Source organism: Scomber japonicus, chromosome 10 (genome assembly GCF_027409825.1).
Source record: "Scomber japonicus isolate fScoJap1 chromosome 10, fScoJap1.pri, whole genome shotgun sequence".
In the NCBI taxonomy this organism is placed as follows: domain Eukaryota; kingdom Metazoa; phylum Chordata; class Actinopteri; order Scombriformes; family Scombridae; genus Scomber; species Scomber japonicus.
In genome coordinates this window covers 13,177,647-13,196,218 of record NC_070587.1, presented here as the reverse complement: position 1 = coordinate 13,196,218, position 18,572 = coordinate 13,177,647, and the positions used below count along the sequence as shown (strand labels likewise).

Sequence of the window (18,572 nt, the reverse complement as noted above, 5' to 3'; positions counted from 1 at the left end):
TCCTTCTGGAGATGTCCGTCTCTAGCTGTATTTTCTTGCTCTTTGGCACTCTGGCTGTGGTTTTAATATCACGCTTGCATGCAGCAACATTTCACTTTTTTTTTTGCATTAGCATATATGATTTGCTTTGTGGATAACTTAATGTGTGTGTGTATGTTGTGTGTCACAACATAACTCTAATCGAGTTGTTCCAGGAGAGTGCTGCTGAGTTTAAGATGAATAAGTATTGTGTTATGATTGGATGCTGCATTTATAGCATCTGTAAAATTGTCCCTATTGATCGACCTGTGATGTGGTTGACATGCTGAGGTATAAGAGAATGAGGGACTGCAAGAGACTGTTTCTCGCTTTTCAAGTCAGGATTCATAAGCAGCTCCATTTCCCATATCATCAGTATTCTCCTGTTCTTCCTACCTCCGTCTTCTCTCTGTCTCAGTTTCTATCTTGCCAATAATGCACTGCATTGTAGTTTCTCAGCAATTATGCAAATCAACGACTAGAGCAATGGATATGAAAATAACTGTACCCAGTCATACATCTTTGCTGTTATGTATGAAATGAATAACCTTTTGGAGAAACACTTATCATTAAGTTTCTCTTTAGCACCACAGTAGGTCATGATTAACAGTTATGTGTGGTACTCGCTGTTGTCCATAAAGATGAAGTTGCTGCTAAATGTTGCCAAATCAGCGCTGCTATTGTTGCTTTTGTTAATTCATGTCAAATGAACAGGTTAACCATTTACACTGAGGCTTCATCATTCGACAACTTCTACCATGTCTGCTGTCATCACCTCACCTGCTCTTTGATTTGCAGCTTGTTTTCAAGATGTGTCTCACTTCAAGCCTAATGCAATGAAATAAAACATTAATGCTGTGCTGTGTGGTTTATAGCTTGTACACATCGAGAACTTCAAATAATAATCTAGTTTTGATCAATTGTGGGAACGACTTTTTTCTGATAATTACTTAAACTTTCCCATATAAAACATTGTCTCATCCCATCAGCATAATCTAGAATAACTGAGCTCTGGCTCTTTCTAATTTATGTTATACATTTAGAAACACTAACCTCTGCTTATTGCATAAAATAATTAGGCACAAATTTCATGACAACAGCAGAAATGCAACATTGACTAACTTTTTTTTCCACTTTTCTTTGTCTTCTCCCATGAATCTTTCCCTCTATTCCAACTGCAAACCTCTCTCTATAATCCTTCATCTTCCCTTTTTCTCCCTGTCCAACCTTGATTATTTATCCTGGTTGTCTTCTCCTTATTATTCTCTTGCTCCATTTGTTTCTATAAAATTTTGTTGGGACCCAACCCCCTCTGTCCTTCCCTTCTCGGCTTTCCTCTATGCACAGGAGTTCGATAAGACTAACGAGGACGTGCTCAAACATCACGCCAGTATCAGTGAACTGAAGAGGAACTTCATGGAATCTGTCCCAGAGTCCAGACCCAGTGAATGGGACAAGCGTCTGTCCACACACTCTCCATTCCGTACACTGGGTATCAATGGTCAACCTCTACCCAGTGCAGATGGGGTAAGTCTTCCACAGCACCTACTTGACACCAAATCCATGTTAGCTGATGTTGCCAGAATCTTTCAGTTCGGGAAATGAATGAACAATTCAACAAATCAAATGTAAATGTCATTTCCTGAACTGACTGGTCAAAGTTGGATTTATGCATATGTTATCTAACTTGTTTTCCATGGCTCTGAATTTGTTTGGAAAACATCACTGCACTAGTGTGAGCAGTGTGCATGGATTTGTAATGAAACAGAAGAACCTGATATGGCTGGCTTATGTGTCATGTTTACGTAATTTTTCTTTAAATTGTTTTTAATTTGCATCATATTTTGCATATTTTGCCACACAAGATCTGATTGTTATTTCATATGACTGATATATTCAAATGAAAGAAAATGATGAAGGAGAGGATCAGGGTCTTCCAGTTGTCATTCTTCGTTCAGTTATGAGTTATAATGGATTGCGTATGCATGTGCAGACCCATTCCCGGCAATGGCTTGTGGTATGCGACACATGCATGTATATTAAGGATGCTTGGACTTGTTGAATAGGGTCTGTACTTTTGTATTTCCACTTAAAAGACTGATGTGAGTGAGCATCTTTGGGACAGGTTGTCCTCTTTCTGTGAACTCTTTTTTGCATCAGAATCCTTTGAACCCCAACATGTTGCATGACTGACAGACCTGACGTTAATATTTTACTGCATGGCTCAGAGATGACCACTTCCTTGGAGTTTTGCACGTTTCTCACACTGAGCAGATTTGACCTTTTCCCTCCTTTCTCTGTTGCTCTTTCATTGATGAGCCCTCTTTGTGCTTTTGATACTTTTTCCTTGGCACATCTCTCTCTTCAACCTCAACCCTTTTGTTGCTGTTGCTTTTTCCATGCTTTGATTATTTTTTCCATGAAGAGACAAGGTCTCATTCACAGTTGTATCAGCAGTTACTACCCCATTCTCTCTATATAGTAAACAATATTGTAACTATCACAGTATTTTAGTAGTATTATCAGATGAGTACTTGTAACTGCGGTATAAGTGTTTGACACAAACCACTTTTACACATCAAGATTAATGCCTTCAAGTCCTTCATATTTTCAGGCTGCATTAGACACAAATTCCAACTGACAGCTTAAAGTTGGCAATGAGGCGACAACTCTGAAAAAAATTACCAATTGATATAAGCAGTTACTTGTCAACTTAATGCCACTGGTCAAATGGCTTCTGCCAAGCAGAGTGGACACACAATGTTTGGGCTCAATCGTACCAGCACCAAAAGGTACTGGTACATCATACTTATGTTAATTCAGATGAGTTAAGTTTTAGAGTATAGCTTTTTGAAGGGAAATAAGCCAGATCAAATGGCATCAGATGTAACCCTACACTGGATACCTATGGGCCATCTGTATCAATTTAATGTCCTCAAACTAGATGAGTGGTGGCTATACTTGCATACAGCTGACCATAGATATTTCCATTTGTAAAAATATATTTATATAAAACACATCCCTTGTTTACATAAGATACTACAAGTGTGGATGACTTTCTGTCTTTTCAGTCTTAAGTGAGATGTGGGACATGGAAATAAATGTAAAGATGCATGTTAAAATGCATGTACCAGTATTTTCATGCTCTGAACAAAAATTACACTTCTACCATGCTATTATATCTTAAATTTAAAAGATCTGTTATTGCCCAACTCTGTTATTTTATGAGTTCAGTTAACTCCCAGTCATTGCATTAATTTAAAAATTCATCCCTCTCATCTCTCTTCCCTCCCCCTCCGCCTCCTCCTCCTCCCCCTCAGTTTGTCATCCGCCTCCCGCGCGGCCCCCTGCTAGACTTCTACTCCAAACGCAGCTGAGGGGCCGTCTGGACCCTGTAGGAAATCCCACACAGGTGTGAGTGTGACCCGTGGAGACCGCGCCTAGTCACCTACCCATCAACCTCTAGCTTTTCTCTTCTCCTCCTCTCCTTCCTTCGCCTCCTCTACAACATCACTGTCGCATTCTTCATTTCTCATCGTCTGCTCCACTTGAGAAGCTGCCTTTTTTTGTCTGGCCTCTGTGGAACAAGACCTTTACTATTTCTTTTTCCCTACTGCAGTGTAATTCCCCTGGTTTCTCAAGCCAGCAAATAGACCTTTCATCCAAAGACTGATTAGGACTGAAAATGACAATTAATCCACTAGTGTTTTGTATTTTCTTTTATGTCTTGGACTCAGTATAGATACATCAGCAATTACCTGACACCTGACTGTTTTCTGGGGGGTAGGGGGGTGTTATTGTCTGCCCATATCACTTTGAGCCTGCTTTTATACACCTTTTGAGGTAAATTTGTATAGTCAGTTGTCTTAAGATATTGTTTTCCAATAAGCTGATCACTGTGATGTGATTTTTTTTATATATACCTGTTCCTGAACCCACATGAAGTAAGTTTTAAAACCGTAACTGTGAAATTCATCAGTATTTTTAGTCACAGTATATTATGTCTGTGATCAGGAGACCTTGAGGCAGCTTAATTGTAATACTTATCAACAACTTTGTCCTTCACCAGTGTTTTGCAAGGCAGTATATAGCAACTGCACAAGATTCCTGCTGCATGACGTTTTGACCAAAGAATAAAAGGCATTCCATATACAGTTCATATGATTGTTTGTTCCTTTCGGGGAGCCTGGAGTTTGTTTAAACAAGACTGTTATATATGAACTTACGGCTGTCTATCAGTAACGTATGTTATTGTTTAATCCCTCCCTCTTGAAAGAAAACTCAAACAAAAAAGAAGAATCCATTCCATTTTCATATTCATGTGTGGAATATACGATATGCAGCCTCACCTGTATTCAGTATCCATAGTATCCATCTTATTTGGTCGCCCACTGTAACTTGTGTCCAGCGGAAATCAGCTTGGAAAAGAGTAATTTGAAGATTGTGGCCATGAAGATGTTTCTATTAAGCTGTGGAATTAAAACAATGGTGATTCTGTCATTTAGGCCAATAATATCAGCTAAACATGATCTTTCTATGGATTTGTTGTACCTTTTAAAATGGATACTGCTTTATACAGGCCTTTGACTCACATCCATACATATTTATCAATGTAAATACAGCTTACTATATCTTTCATGTCAGTAAGAATTTATCACATAGTGACTGTGTTATGTCTTTTTTAGAGTGTGTGCATTAGTCCGCTATGTGATGGTTCAGAGAGAAAAGCTGCTCATGTGGAAACCAGCAGCAATTTGGACTTTTCAGGCATACCCAGTCCCACTGTGAGCCACAAGAGTGAGCCTGATAGTGTTGAAGCCCACAATGTTCCTGTTGAGGAGGAGTCATATGATCAGGAAGAGGTTGTAATTTTTGAGACCTCCTTGGTACCCATCGTGGAGATGGCGCAGCTGCCTCCCTCATTCAGCCCCTCCAGTAAAGATTTAGATGAGATCCAGGAAGAAGAAGGATCATATCCTGGAGTGTCGGAGTGCTCTGGGAGGATAGTTGGATGTTTCCCAGCCTCCTGTTTCAGGAGCGATGGTCTACAGGTCATACGCTGCTTCCAGGTAGCCTTCTAACTCCCTCATGGCATTGCTGATTCTCTCTCTGCTTGGCCTCTGTATGATTTCAATGCCGCCATCCTTGCTCACCCCTTTGCAGCAACTTTACAAGACAATCTGTAAAGATAGCACATTAAGTGTTTGTGAATTACGTTCACCATGACCAAATGCAACTCGGGATGCTGCAGAGGTGTTGCACAGTGGTGTGCTAAGTTCTCAACTACACAACTACGGTGATGGGTCACTGTAACACTCTTACATTCTTCTCTGGCACGTTGACTTTACTTTCATCTTCTGTCCAACCCACTTATGGTTTATTTTCTTTTTTCCATTTTTCCTTTGTAATAATTGGTGGTGGGAAAGGATGTAGGAATGTGGTTGTTGTTCCAAAAAAAACATCATTTTAAATGTCAAACGGTGAGCATAAAAGGTTATTGCAGTGATAATCAGTCCGCACAGGGAATGGCTTTTGAAGGGCATGTATGGTGTAAAATAAAATGGTTGCTGAGGTGCAAGATGTCTGGTTAAACAGCCATTCATGGGGCTATGCTCCACTCCCATCCACAGCCCCCTCTGGTGCAGACCCAGACAGTCACCATCACAGCTGTCTCCAACTCCTTACCCAGTGGCATCTCCACCACAGACATCCCTATCGTCCCGACCAAGACCTTCACCTATGAGTCTTCAAAGGTAGGGGCTCCAACACCTGCTCAGCCCAGATCTGTCTCAGCTATTGGCAGTCAGTTTGCATGGAGGAGATGGCAGCACTAGAATAAGCAGGTCTGGGAGGACCAGGCTAGGGGCTCCAAAATGAGCAAGTGGGAGCACCCTTGCTGAAGGTCAGAGTCAAACCACCTAAAGTGATAATTCAATCAACATTTTTTTTCTTTTTTTGTTTCACAGGTGACAGTTGACGGAACAGATGAGGATAAAGATGGCACCACTGTGTCCAGCTCCAAGACCGTTAGCTCAGAAACCACCAGTGGCACCACAGTCACCACCACTACCACTCACATCTCAAAGGTCAGCAGTACTTTTTTTCTCTTTATATCATTATATTTTGTTTATTTCATTTATTTGCCTCACAATTATCTTTTTTCGTCTCTTTATCAGGTAGTGAAAAGTGGTACTTCAGAGACTCGTGTGGAGAAGAGAATTGTCATAAACGCAGACTCTGATATCGACCAAGATAAGGTACAAAACCCTCTGTACTTTGTCCATGACACAGAATAGTAAAAGAATAGTTCAACATTTTGGGAACTACACTTGCTATAATAAATATAATAATACACTTCTAGCCAAACATTTGATCATATCTGTTAATTGGATATGATGCTAACTTAGCTATCAAGACTAATGGCAGGTGTTAGCAGCTAGGTTAGCTGGGTCCAAAGGCAAAAAACCCCTGCATAATAGCGCCTTTAAAGCTCAAGAATTAAGGTTATATGTCTAATTTGTTTATACTCCACACAAAAACCTAAGAAACTGACAAGTTGTAGGGTTATGGTTTTATGAGAGGTTAGGTGCCAGATTGGGAGCAGTGACTTCCTGGAGCCAGGCTCTCCATTTCCCCTGTTTCCACTCTTTATGCTAAACTAAGATAATCAACTGCAGGCTGTAGCTTTATATTCAACTGACAGAGGTAAGTGTGGTATCAATTTGGTCATCTAACTGCAAATTTTCCAAAAATTTCAAACTGTGCCTTTATATACAATCAACCGAAGAAGATGATGATGATTATTTTGCCTTTACCAATTCAACATAAGACTCAAACAAGTGCACGTAATGTCTGTCTTGCAGGGGAAAGATGGAGGATCATCATTGTAACTGAATCACCACTTTCATTTATTCCTTTGACTCCACCTTCCCGGATTCCTTCATCAGAGTGCAGCACTCAACATACACTGGCCAGCTCAATCAGCACACACATATCTGAAAAGAAATATCTCACAAATCTTCATCTAAAAAAACTTGGTAGCTAAATCTCAATAGATCCCCTTTGTTTGTTTTCTTCTTTTTTCAGTTGAGCTGTTTTATCATAGGTAGAGGAGGGCTGCACAGTGCTCAAGTTTGAAATGATAATCTTATCCTGGTGTTTGAAAAGCTTAGTGAATACATGTTTATTGCGTTTTTTTTTAAAAACAGCATTTTCAGTTGAGTCATCTCAGTTATGTTTGCTTTTAAATGCTTTTAAATGCTTTTTATTTTCCTAGTGGTTTTTACATTGTTCATTTTATACAAATGCACTCTTTCCATTTTAGTTTAGACACCATTATCAGCAATTATTCCCTTGGTGCTGCTAGGGGAACGTTAAGACTACATTCAAGGGAACTCTTTGATTTTTGTTTACTTATGTATTTAATTCAGGAGAGACAATTTTTAATTAAATGACATACCTCACATTAATATGTGGACAGAGATATTCTGTGCTCAAATTTGGACAGCTTGTTCACTGCTCAGGTACTGAAACCTAAATCTTTTACTTCCCCGACCAGCAAAGAACCAGTAGCCTACACATTATTGTAAAGTTTGAATTAAAAATTGATCTATTTTGAAATATTTCTCTATTTTATAGAATTAATGCTTTTATAGTATTTGTACAAATTGAGGTTTTTAAGTTATTCATATCCATCTGCTCATTAAATTTGTACGTTACCATTGTGCTGTTTACTTAATTTCTTTTCAGGTCTCTATTTAAGACCTCCTTAACTGTCTTGCCTGGCACCCTGAATCATTCTTATTCGTTTCCTCTTGTAGTCCACCAAGTTTATCAGACCTTTAACAATTTACATATGATCCTAGAGTGCTTCCCTCAGCCCCATGTTTTGTTCAGTAGCGTAGAAGTCATAATTGCTTTGAATATATTTGGTTGATAAAAGTTTTACAAGCTTTGGTCTGTTTATCTCAGGTTTTGATATTTTTTGTAAGACTACAGACCTCCATATGATTGTATGAGGAATGTTCATATATGTATATCCATCCCTACTTTAAATGTACATTTCTGTTCAGCTAAGTGAGGTCAAATATAAAAGCTTGTCTGTGACAGTAACCATGAGTTTAAGAGGTGTGAAGGCAGCTGTCTAAGCATATGTGGCTTTTCTCTCATAGGAGCACAATGTCTTTTTTTTTTTTTTTTTACATGTTCTACTATACAGTAATTTATTTGTAAAGTAGGTACTGTTTAATGTAATTTGATGTACTGTGATGTTTCAACACAAGCTGGTTTCCAGGCTTCCACTAGACATGTCACAATGTGAAATATTACATTCATCATCATCAACAAAGTTTGTAAAGCCTTTTTACCACGTAGTCGAAGTAGATCGCTCTCTCACTTGCTGTTTCCTGTACTTTTCAATAGAAGAGAGAATGTTTAAAATATATATGAATCCCTATTAGATAGCATGTTTGTTAGCAAAGTTTTTTGTTTTTTTTATCTCAAACAGAAGCCATTGGTATTGTAGCTACATGGACATCAGATCGCAATGTCTCCTGGAAGAAAATGTAGAATTTCACATGAAAAAAGATAGTTTTTAGACAATGGAAAATATTGTTGCTTTGTGACTTATCCCTGTCTTTTTATGAAAAAATAAAACATGCATTATTTTGCACTCTAGTGGGCTGTGTGTATTTTAAACCACATAAAAGTATGAAAGAAGAAATAAATATTTAATGTCATTCTCTTATGTCATAGTGGATGCTGATGCATGTTCAATCAACAAAGTATCACCAAACCCATCTAGATTGTAACATGATAATGTAAACATGATGTAACGACAAATAGAGAATTATCAAGAAGATAGTTATAGGTGCCTTAATAAAGCAAATACAGAGCCACTGAAATTGAAATCAAGCACAGGTTAATTTTTAAGATGATTTTTACCGTTCTACTTCAAATAAAGTATGCAAATAGCACCTGGTTGCATTTACACACATCACTGTTATCAAACAAAATTGGAAAATTCATAAATGAAATGGAATTTAGCATGAAACTCACAAGCACATTCCACCACCTGCAGCACATGTCAAAATGATTTGATATTAACTTTAAGAAGTATTAACAGACCACATCACTGACAAGGCAAACCTGTCAGGCTGGTGGCAAGTTTTCCTGTTACATTCAATCACCTGGAATAAAGCCACAGAGCAAAATACACCTCACTATTATCATTACAGTTAAAGCCATTTTTCTGTTTAAGGGAAACAACCCCACAAGGTGATAACATGGATTGACATCAATTAAGGTCAAACACTGTTTCAGGAGACCAATCATTTAAGAATATGTTTAACACAGAAAACGACCTAATCTGCTCAACTGTAACAGTGCTTCACTAAACGGCTGGACCTGAGAGTGTCCATAAACACAGATGTGGGTTTGGAGAAATGTACAGGCATTTATTGGGAACATAATCCATTCCTTAAACAAGTAGTAAACAACAAAGTCTTTAGAGTCCACTGTCTCTTTCAAAGCTGAGTTCTAGCGAATTGTCTTGACTGGGCTCTTGAAAGTTGATGCAGCCTGAAGTTGGAGTTGATAGGCCATCGGGTGAATTTTGAAACCATATAACCTGAAAGAAGCCGTGAAAAACAATCAGTTTCTAAACACAAAGTGTTCTTTTTCTTTTTCTGAGGGCAAGGGCTGGATATGGTTGTTCATTTTATGAGACTGGTGCTGGTTTTCAGTACAGATACCAAAACAGTATTAAATTATGAATAAAAATTCAAATTAGGTTTTAAAAGTAAACAACACAAATCTTATTGCCAACTTTAGGTACATGAAAGTTTGTAAAATGTGCAACAGAAACATTTTAGCTGGTATCAAAGAGTCCTTAATCCCTTAAAATGTAAGAACTAAAGTATGACAATGACAAGAGTATCAAATCAGGCGAGCCACAGCAGGCCACTGGTTAAGATGCACACAACATAACTGCAACATCTGTGCTTTGAATCTAGTCCGATAAAGGCATAAATCCCCCTCCCCTTAAAAAACAGTGTCAAGTCAAACACACCTTGGAACAAACTGGTTGGCTGGCCGCTTTGGACGATACTCTGGGTGCACCATGAACAGCATGTGGGGGAACCCCGTCCCAAAATAGGCTCCGTCTGTGTGGTGGTGTCTGGAGGATTTCGGGGTGTACACATCCATACATTTTGGGCAATATAGCTTCACCATTGCCTCTCCTGGGATGTCTGACAGACCTGCAGCCGACGAGATACATGTCATCATCACAGCAACTTAGAAAGGTCACCAGAACAGCATGGTTTTTGTGTAAAATTTTTTTTACTGGCACATTTACCACAAGTGTCCAACGTGTTTGATGCCATAAAAAAGGCATATTTGAGAATTTTTTTCATGTTTTTTTGCATGCATATTCCAATCCACTTCTCCTCTATTGATCCAAAACATTGATTTAATTTCAGACTTTAAACCCCTTCAATGCCAGAAAATAGAGTCCCTGGTTAAAAAAAAATTGTGAAAAAACACATGAAAAGGTGGTTATTTCCAATATACTGAATGCAAATTAAATTTGGTTTGGGGGGATTATAACAGTCTTTGATATGTCATTGATGAGTAACAAGATTGATTTCCAGGGTTTTTTTGTAGTGTCAGATTAAAGAAATGGCTCCCATAGACTTCCATTATAAAAAAAATGAATTGAGGTCAGCGTGGGAGCTCCTTATGACTCCTGACCTGGTGGAACATGATCACCAAATGACCAACTTGCATGGGAACCGCACTAAGTCCAGATGGTGAGATATGAGCCAGTTGGAAATGGATGCATTCCTTGGCCTGCTGCATTTGGCCGGGGTATTGCGCTCGCACGACGAGTTGACCCGGTCGTGCGATATCTTCAGCGTGACTATGTCCCGTTCAAGGTTTGAGCAAATCTCATCCACACTCAGTGCGAGAGCTGTGGGACCAATGGCTGCTGCTGCTCATCTTCCTCCTCCTGCTCCTTCATTTTTCATTTTTACCAGGGACTCTATTTTCTGGCATTGAAGGGGTTAAAAGTCTGAAATTAATTAAATCAATGGTTTGGATCAATAGAGGAGAAGTGGATTAGAAGACGCACGCAAAAAAAAAAACTGGAAGAAAAGTGCCGGGAAGTTGATTTTCTCAGAGTTGGAAGGTGTCATAGAGGATTGGGTTTGGAATTCCAAAATATGTGAAAAATGATTAACCTTTACCAATGTTCAAGGCTCTTGCTAAAATCACTATGAAATAGTCACAAAATGAAAATCGCAATTGGACAAAAGTGTCTATATCAGACACAAAGGGTAAAGGAGGTTTTCTTTATTGTGAAAAATGTGAAAAGTCAGACTTACCAATAGGGAGCATTGGCTGATTCTCACAATAGACTCTGGGGCAATAGCCAAAATCCCCCTGTTGATACTTTTCTAACTGGGGAGAAAAACAAATTTAGAAATTACTATTGATTCTAGTCATGGAGCATGTAAGAAAATGAAGTTTAACTTAGTAATAGCCTACCATCTGTGCAATGCCTCTGTTTGTCAGGATGTAGCGTGCATGTATAAGCCCGTAAAGCATCTCTGCTGCCTGTTCTATCAACTCACTCTGGTTGGGGTTATCTTCAAGCTCCTCATCTGTCAAATGAGACCGATTCAGACAGTTAAATCATTAACATTCCTTTATCGCATTTCATGTGGGAGATGCTACTGTTAGACTGCTACCCTCAACAAGCCCTACCCAAGACTTGTCACTCAGTAGTATTCCCCCCTAAGAGTTAAAGAAAGAAGGAAGACCTTGGTAAGTCAGAGCTGATGACACCCCAGTGGCGAATACCTGGCAGCTATGCTTACGGTTACTGCAGCTGTGTGACTTTCCGGACCCCCCCCTTAGGACGTCTCCGGTCAGTGGTCCGAAGAGCCCCAGCGCAGCTCCAGTGAGCCGTCAGCCTGCTCGTGGTGGTAAGGATAGTTCAGTTTTGTGTGTGTGTAGTCGTGGAGAGAGAGAGATGGGTGGTTGCCGACTCCTGTCTGATTCCTACGCGGCCTCGCATCCTCTGTCATCAGGTGCCATGCTCTCTGTGATCCCCCTGCTGATCAGCTGTGACCCATTATCAAATCAATCACTCCCACCAAACAAATGGGCAGGAAGTGACCTGTCACAACAGACAACCAATAACCTGCATAGCTGCCACCTCTCAGGTTTTCCCACCCAGCTCTGCTCAACCAATAAACCAAAAGGAAAGAAAACCAAACCTATCCGTAACACTACTTTCTAGATATTCTCACCTGGCTCTAAGTCGAGAATCATGTCCAGAGCTTGACGATAGTGTGGGACCTGCTCATTCAAACCTGTCAGGTTAAACTTGTCCTGTATATAGTCCTCATCAACCTGCAACACACAATTCAAGACAATAAATGGCTCTTAATTGCATTAATTACTGTTGCAACAGCAGACTGATGAAGCATTACGCAAGAGCTTAGAGGGATTACTTAGATGCTGCCGATAAAGAAAGCAAGTAGCTAATATTAGCATTGGATTGTGTGAGTGTTAACCTTATGCACTAATGCCAAGATTGAGCAGACAGTGTTTTGCCTTTCACTTGTCACTCTAAGGTGCTTTTTGAGTGAGATGGCCTTATGTGCTGCAGTAGTGCAGTTTAGCAGCAGACAGCAGAGGGAAGTGGTTGTAGTGAGCAACTGTTTCTAATTATGAGACGACTATATGACACAGATAATTCACCACTGAAACAGGGCAAGTGTGATGTTAGTTTTCTGCTTTTAGAACACAAACACGGCAAGGTGTAGACCAATGTGAGTTTCAAAGCCAGCCCATCAGAATTTGTCATGGTGTACTGGAGAAGAGTTGTGCGATTTAGTTTGCCATCACTAGTAAAGGACAGTAAAAGAGCAATATGTTGTGTTAAACTGAGTTAAAGTTTCAACAACAGTCACATTTTTTAGAAATGTTTATTAGACATATTGTTTCTCCTGGACCAGTGGGGGAAAAAAATCAACAGTGCACGGGTTCATCAAAACTGGACTGCAATAATATAATTAATTTAGTTTTAATTAAAATAAAATGTAGATGTGTAGATGTAGCTCTTCCTGATACTATATGACTTTATTCAGCTGTATGTCCTGCAAAAGGGCAAGGGGAGGTGTGGAAGACAAGGAGGTGTGAAAGACACACTTACAGCTTATGTCAAGATGTGCACATCTGAAAGGTTGAAAATTAACTGAAAAGGTACAGTTCTGGTAGTTTTTCCTCAAGTTACGGGGGCGTTTTCATTTTCATTAGGTTAAAAAAATGACCCAGTGGACTAACCTCACAGAAGAACTCATTCCCTCTCAGTCCACAGAACCAGGATATCCAGGACACCTCCTCTGAGCTGCTCATCCTCCTGTCAAACCAAAACTGTCATTTTCTATCCTCACTGGCTGGCTAACACCTACAAACCGGCAGTTCAAATATTGGACACATTACAAGCACAGATGTGGCCGTTTATCTCGCCACAGCAATGACAACATGTAATATCAGTCTTGGACTTTAAACAGAACATCTATTTAGTTTTTTGTAAATGAACTTTTACGCTACCTTTTGTGTCTGTAACCTGTTAGCGTTAGCTGTTAAATATAGTTAGCGTTAGCACCTGATTTACAGGTTAGCTTTCTTGCGAGCGTTACTACATTTCACTTAAATTAGGAAAAGCAGCTGCAATATGTACTTGTGTGTATTATCTCTTGTGTAAGCATGGCTGTTTAAAGAAAGTCACTTCACTCACCTTTATTTATATTTGCTAATACATCAACTACAAAGTTCAGCTCCTTGCTCTCTGTATGACAGCTTATTTTTTCCCCACCCGCATTCCGCGAACACCCGCCCTACGCTGCCTCTAATTGGCTAGTACTCGTTTCCTTTGTTGGTTGGATTGGTTAGATTTTGGCAGATATGACAGTCAGAGCCAATCAGAAGCAGAGTAGGGGCGGGTCTTTGCGGTAGTCAACTGCAGTTAAATACATGATTGTAAAATGTGGCTTAACCCATTTTAGTAAGAACAAGGACACAATACCACACAATATGTTTATTCCATTCACTTTATTTATTAATTTACAGCACAACTATAATAATATAGAATTTGTGATTGTTTGTGGGTTTTTTTTAAATATGATAAAAGTCCAATGTTAGCCTTAATATTATGTTATAAAATAATTACAATATAGCATATACCCTGATATTCCTACATGTTTTTATTGCAGTATTTTGTCTAATATGATGGCAGCCCCTCCTTTGTAAATCTTATACACCACATATCATCAACTAAGCAGTTAAAACAACAAGTAGGCTCTTTGGTTCAAAGCATATAGTTGCCTGTAATATAGTGTAAAATGCACTTGGATATGGATTTTAAAGAATTCATTTCATGTTTAAATATGAAAAAGGCACAGTGAGAAACAATTCCAGCTGGGATGTAAAGATCCATCAGGGCAGGTCTGAAAAGGTTTTGCGTCCAGGCGGTCCAGCACTTTTCTCCTCCTGCTCCTTGCCCATGCCTTCAAACATCAGGATCCTTATACGAAGAAAAGGAATTATCAACTGCCATATTAGAAATGCTTTGTATGCTAAGACATTATCATTGGATAAATCTTAGGCACTTATTTTTTCAGGTGCTTTTCATAATGAGTTTACATTAGCACGTTCTATTCTATTTATGAGTTGTGATCAAGAGATAAGTAGATTTTTGGTACTACACTTTAATTTTGATCATCTTTTTTTGACTAAGGCTGTCAACATAAACTTGAATTAAACATCAAATAATAATAATAATTTTGGGATTTATATTTACCCCCTAATCCTAATCTTCATGTGACACAATTTTGGGTCCCCAAAAGGACAAAAATATATAGTTGTCTTTACACTGTATTTCATACTCACAGCTTTAGAATTGCATTTCTTTTTCCCAGCATCATCTTCAGGAAGTCATTATAGCTGATTGTGTCTTTCGATGTCCCTCCAACCGCCTCTGACATCATCTTTTTCAACTCTAGGTGAGTCTTGGCCAACCCGAGTTTCTCCAGCATTCGTTTTAACCCCATCATGTCTAAAAATATGAAAGTTCAGAGAAATAATATAAGTAAAAAGTGTACAATAATCTGTCAAGACAACTTTGATAAGGATCAACAGTTTCACTCTGTAGCTACAAATGTTGTAGGGCTATAAGACTGGTGCAGTGTTACCTATCTCTCCTTTGTCGTTAAGATCAAACTCCATGTATTTCTCTATAATACAAGAAAATAGTTGAATCACAGTCCAATGAAATATATAGTTCATTGTTAAATAATGAAATGTGGAACAATTGGTAGCCCTTAAATTCTTACTTCTGAACATTTCAAGCTTTGAGCCAAGGTCTTCCTCTTCTGCATACTGAGGATCTGAGAGAACAGCCTGAAGGAGTGATGAGTAAATAATAAAAACAAATAATACATTTTGTGAATATTATTGGAGGTGTAGCTGATGTAGAAAAGACATATTTCTAATGCCACTGGTCTGTATTATGAACTTAACTAACCAACATCAGTTCAACTTACTTCATTGATAGAGTTCAATTTTTCTTCCTGTTGAGACTTGAGAAAGCCATATGCTTTACCGCCTGTGAGGAACAAACAACAGCAACCAATACACAAATGTCTTACAAGTCACACAGTTAATGAATATCAAATACAATGTTTCACTTATTACAGTGATGAAGTAAGCAAGAAGACAATATGAAGATATACAATGACAAATAGACATAGCAGAAGAAAGTCAAACTAACCTTGTGCACTGTTGTCCATCTTTTTTGCGCAGTGCTGTAGGCCTGTGAAAGCTACACTCAGACTGTGAACGGCTCTGGTGGCGTTTCTGTAAATCAAGCCAGAAGAGGAAGTGAAGTGACAAAAGTTTCATTTAGCCTAAGTTCAGTTCCTGTGTAATATTTAAGGTTGCAACAAGTTGGGTCAACTCGAAGATGTTAATCATAACATTCACAATTCATCTGAATTTCACAAGACAGAGTAGTAAAAAACATTATATTGCCCAATAAAACGATGTTTGCATTTGGGATATTTGCTGTGCAATGGTCATGATAGGCTCATTCAAATTTGTAAGCTACTGATACAGTCAGTGTGGAAAAGTGATGTATCTACTTTGACATTTTAATTAAGGAAGGAAGAAACAGTATGGAGAACTTGCTCTTGAAACAGAGACATAATGTTACTGGGAATGTGTTTGTGAGGCATGTTTTGAAACACATATTTTGGAGCAGTTACGTTACTTTCTCTGTAGCATTTGGGGGTTAAAGGTTTTGCTCAAAGGCACCTCAGTGGTGGTGATGAAGGAGGAGCTGCTTTTTCAGTTTCCTCATTCAAATGTAATAAATAACTTGACTGCAATATTTGCTTTTATGGTCAATGTCCACCTCGCTGTAATGTTTTATTTGTGCCACATGGTGGCAGTATTGGTAACATAGTCTGGTGAACACAACAACAAAAAAAAGCTTTTACTGTGCAAGTAGTTTCAAATTGAGACCTGAGAGACTTAGAGAACTGAGAATAGGTGGCGACTACGAGTCTACATGAGAATAACCTTTATGTCCTTTTTGTCCTCCACTGGGCAACAATCTGCAGAAAATGGCACATTTTTATCTTCAGGTTCTCCAGTTATTAGTTTTGTTATTCATCCTATCAGAGTGCAGAGGTGAGTAGGTCATTGGATAATTTCTTTACCAGAATCAATCAATTAAATATTTTAATGTATTTGACACATATACTTCTAATTCTCAGTAGACCAAACGAGTGTTCTATGTGTACAAACTTACTATGATTGGACTTTAAAGGCGGCATATTTATATTTATTTAAAAAATATTTCAGGTATCTATTGAGAAATTTGAACTTATCACTCTAACATTTGGCTCTGACACCAAATACTGCACATTATCTAAACACCCTGTTTTTTCAATATGCACTTTGGTTCTTATTCTTAAACAGATTATAATCTAACTTTCTCATCATTTAAAAGGCTGCTCACCAGTGACTGAGACTGTGTCAGCTTCTAAAGAAGAAGATGCAGTCCTCTCATGTTTTAATTCAAGTGTGATGATGGATCCAGAGTGCTACAGAGTCAAATGGACAAAAAACGAAACTTATCCCAGTCAGATGAAGGTTATCCTCGTCAGGCCTGTCACATCCAGTTTCCCGGATGCCAGTCGTGTAAAATGGAGAGCTGATGGAAACGGACAAATGTCTCTTTTTCTGACCAAATCACAAAAATCCGATGAGGGGTGTTACATTTGCGAAATCTGGAAAGGCTGGGACCGTATTCTGGCTAAGAGCTTTTCTTTGAAAGTAAAAGGTAACATTTCACAGTTTAGACTTGTTATTCTTGCTCATTTATAAATTAAGGCTCATTTAGACATTTTTTAATCTCTCTCCTTTTAGACTGTGGAACTCTTAAATCAGTGAAGGCAGCATCCAGTACAACTGTTAACCTGAGCTGTCAAGTGGATGAGTCAGGAAAACAAAGACCCTCAGATATCTCCTGGACAATGCAGAAAGGAAGCAACTCTGTATTTCTCTCCTCAGGCAGGTTTGAGATAAATGGAACAGCATTAACTATCCTGTCTGTGCAGTTGAATGACAGTGGTTGGTACAGATGTGAGTACATGCTTGGAAAAACCAGACGCTGTGTTGAAATCAATCTTCAAGTCCAAGGTAAGACTTTAAAATCTTATCGTTAGATATAATCATATCAATAAATGACCATATAACTCATCTGTGCCTTTTTCACTTTCTTTATTAAGCAAAAGATGTTAAGATCTCAGAAGTTCCAGTTATCACAACAATGATTACACAAGGTCTGTTCCACATCTGTCAAATGTAATGATCATTGTTAGATTACTTTAGATCAAGATGTTCACATAATTACTTCCTGCAGTGACATCCATGAAGGGGGGAGAGAGCAGTGAAACAGTTACTGCTATGGTGGCATCAGTCATCACTGTGATAGCCATAATTGCTGCACTGATGGGACTGTTGGTTTACTACAGATTGGGCACCCAGAGAGTCACACAGCAAACACACATGCACCAAGCAGGTTTGATCTGACTAGAAGCACCTTCAGTTTTAGAATGCAGAAAAATGAAATGTTACCATGCATAGCTCACAGCATAATTAACCTGTTGCTTCTTTTAGATGATGATATACAGTCTTATATTTATGACACTGTGGATGATGCACTTTCAGAAGGTGAGAACCGCATTTTTCTTTTAATAGTCTCTTTTGTCAGCTAGTCATGATGACGCTTCCTGCTTTGTTCATCAATAACAACCTTTTTAATTTCTTCACCTCAAAGTTAACAGAAACTCAAGAAGCAACAGCATGAACATTTGCCAACAATTGCCAGATGACAGCATGTGCACATGTAAGTTGTACAATTACTATAAAATCACATTTTATCACATACTTTCGTACTTAATCCTTCTATTCAG

The 18,572-nt window shown here is 38.6% G+C and overlaps 3 protein-coding genes across 3 annotated transcripts in view; 1 reads left to right on the top strand and 2 right to left on the bottom strand.

Annotated features, from left to right (window-relative positions):
- Positions 1-8,686, top strand: part of LOC128367095 (uncharacterized) — a 28,810-nt gene extending 20,124 nt beyond the window's left edge. The window contains exons 28-33 of the mRNA XM_053327898.1: positions 1,366-1,545; positions 4,704-5,087; positions 5,649-5,771; positions 5,985-6,104; positions 6,195-6,275; positions 6,882-8,686. Of these exons, the coding sequence (XP_053183873.1) occupies positions 1,366-1,545; positions 4,704-5,087; positions 5,649-5,771; positions 5,985-6,104; positions 6,195-6,275; positions 6,882-6,908 (915 nt within the window). The 3' untranslated portion in view covers positions 6,909-8,686. The remainder of the gene's footprint in view (positions 1-1,365; positions 1,546-4,703; positions 5,088-5,648; positions 5,772-5,984; positions 6,105-6,194; positions 6,276-6,881) is intronic.
- A 40-nt stretch (positions 8,687-8,726) lies between these two features.
- On the bottom strand, positions 8,727-13,903 carry LOC128367096 (casein kinase II subunit beta-like). Its single transcript, XM_053327899.1, has 7 exons — positions 13,832-13,903; positions 13,375-13,450; positions 12,336-12,438; positions 11,569-11,684; positions 11,406-11,481; positions 10,088-10,277; positions 8,727-9,646 (listed from the first exon to the last, which is right to left on the bottom strand). The coding sequence occupies exons 2-7, from the start codon at positions 13,444-13,446 to the stop codon at positions 9,556-9,558; spliced, it is 648 nt and encodes a 215-aa protein (XP_053183874.1). The 5' UTR covers positions 13,447-13,450; positions 13,832-13,903; the 3' UTR covers positions 8,727-9,555.
- Positions 13,904-14,139: 236 nt separating this feature from the next.
- LOC128366184 (allograft inflammatory factor 1-like) lies at positions 14,140-15,958 on the bottom strand. Its single transcript, XM_053326866.1, has 6 exons — positions 15,863-15,958; positions 15,636-15,697; positions 15,426-15,492; positions 15,285-15,326; positions 14,983-15,148; positions 14,140-14,617 (listed from the first exon to the last, which is right to left on the bottom strand). The coding sequence occupies exons 1-6, from the start codon at positions 15,879-15,881 to the stop codon at positions 14,530-14,532; spliced, it is 444 nt and encodes a 147-aa protein (XP_053182841.1). The 5' UTR covers positions 15,882-15,958; the 3' UTR covers positions 14,140-14,529.
- Positions 15,959-18,572: the final 2,614 nt, after the last annotated feature.

Excerpts from the sequence above, each read along its gene's own strand:
- LOC128367096 (XM_053327899.1), bottom strand. The coding sequence starts at position 13,446 with ATGAGCAGCTCAGAGGAGGTGTCCTGGATATCCTGGTTCTGTGGACTG. Across the intron at positions 11,685-12,335 it reads GATTCTCGACTTAGAGCCAG|ATGAGGAGCTTGAAGATAAC; the intron begins GTGAGAATATCT and ends CTCATTTGACAG. Across the intron at positions 10,278-11,405 it reads TCAGCCAATGCTCCCTATTG|GTCTGTCAGACATCCCAGGA; the intron begins GTAAGTCTGACT and ends CGTCGGCTGCAG.
- LOC128366184 (XM_053326866.1), bottom strand. Across the intron at positions 15,327-15,425 it reads AAAGCTTGAAATGTTCAGAA|AGAAATACATGGAGTTTGAT; the intron begins GTAAGAATTTAA and ends CTTGTATTATAG. Across the intron at positions 14,618-14,982 it reads AGAAATGCAATTCTAAAGCT|GATCCTGATGTTTGAAGGCA; the intron begins GTGAGTATGAAA and ends TCTTCGTATAAG.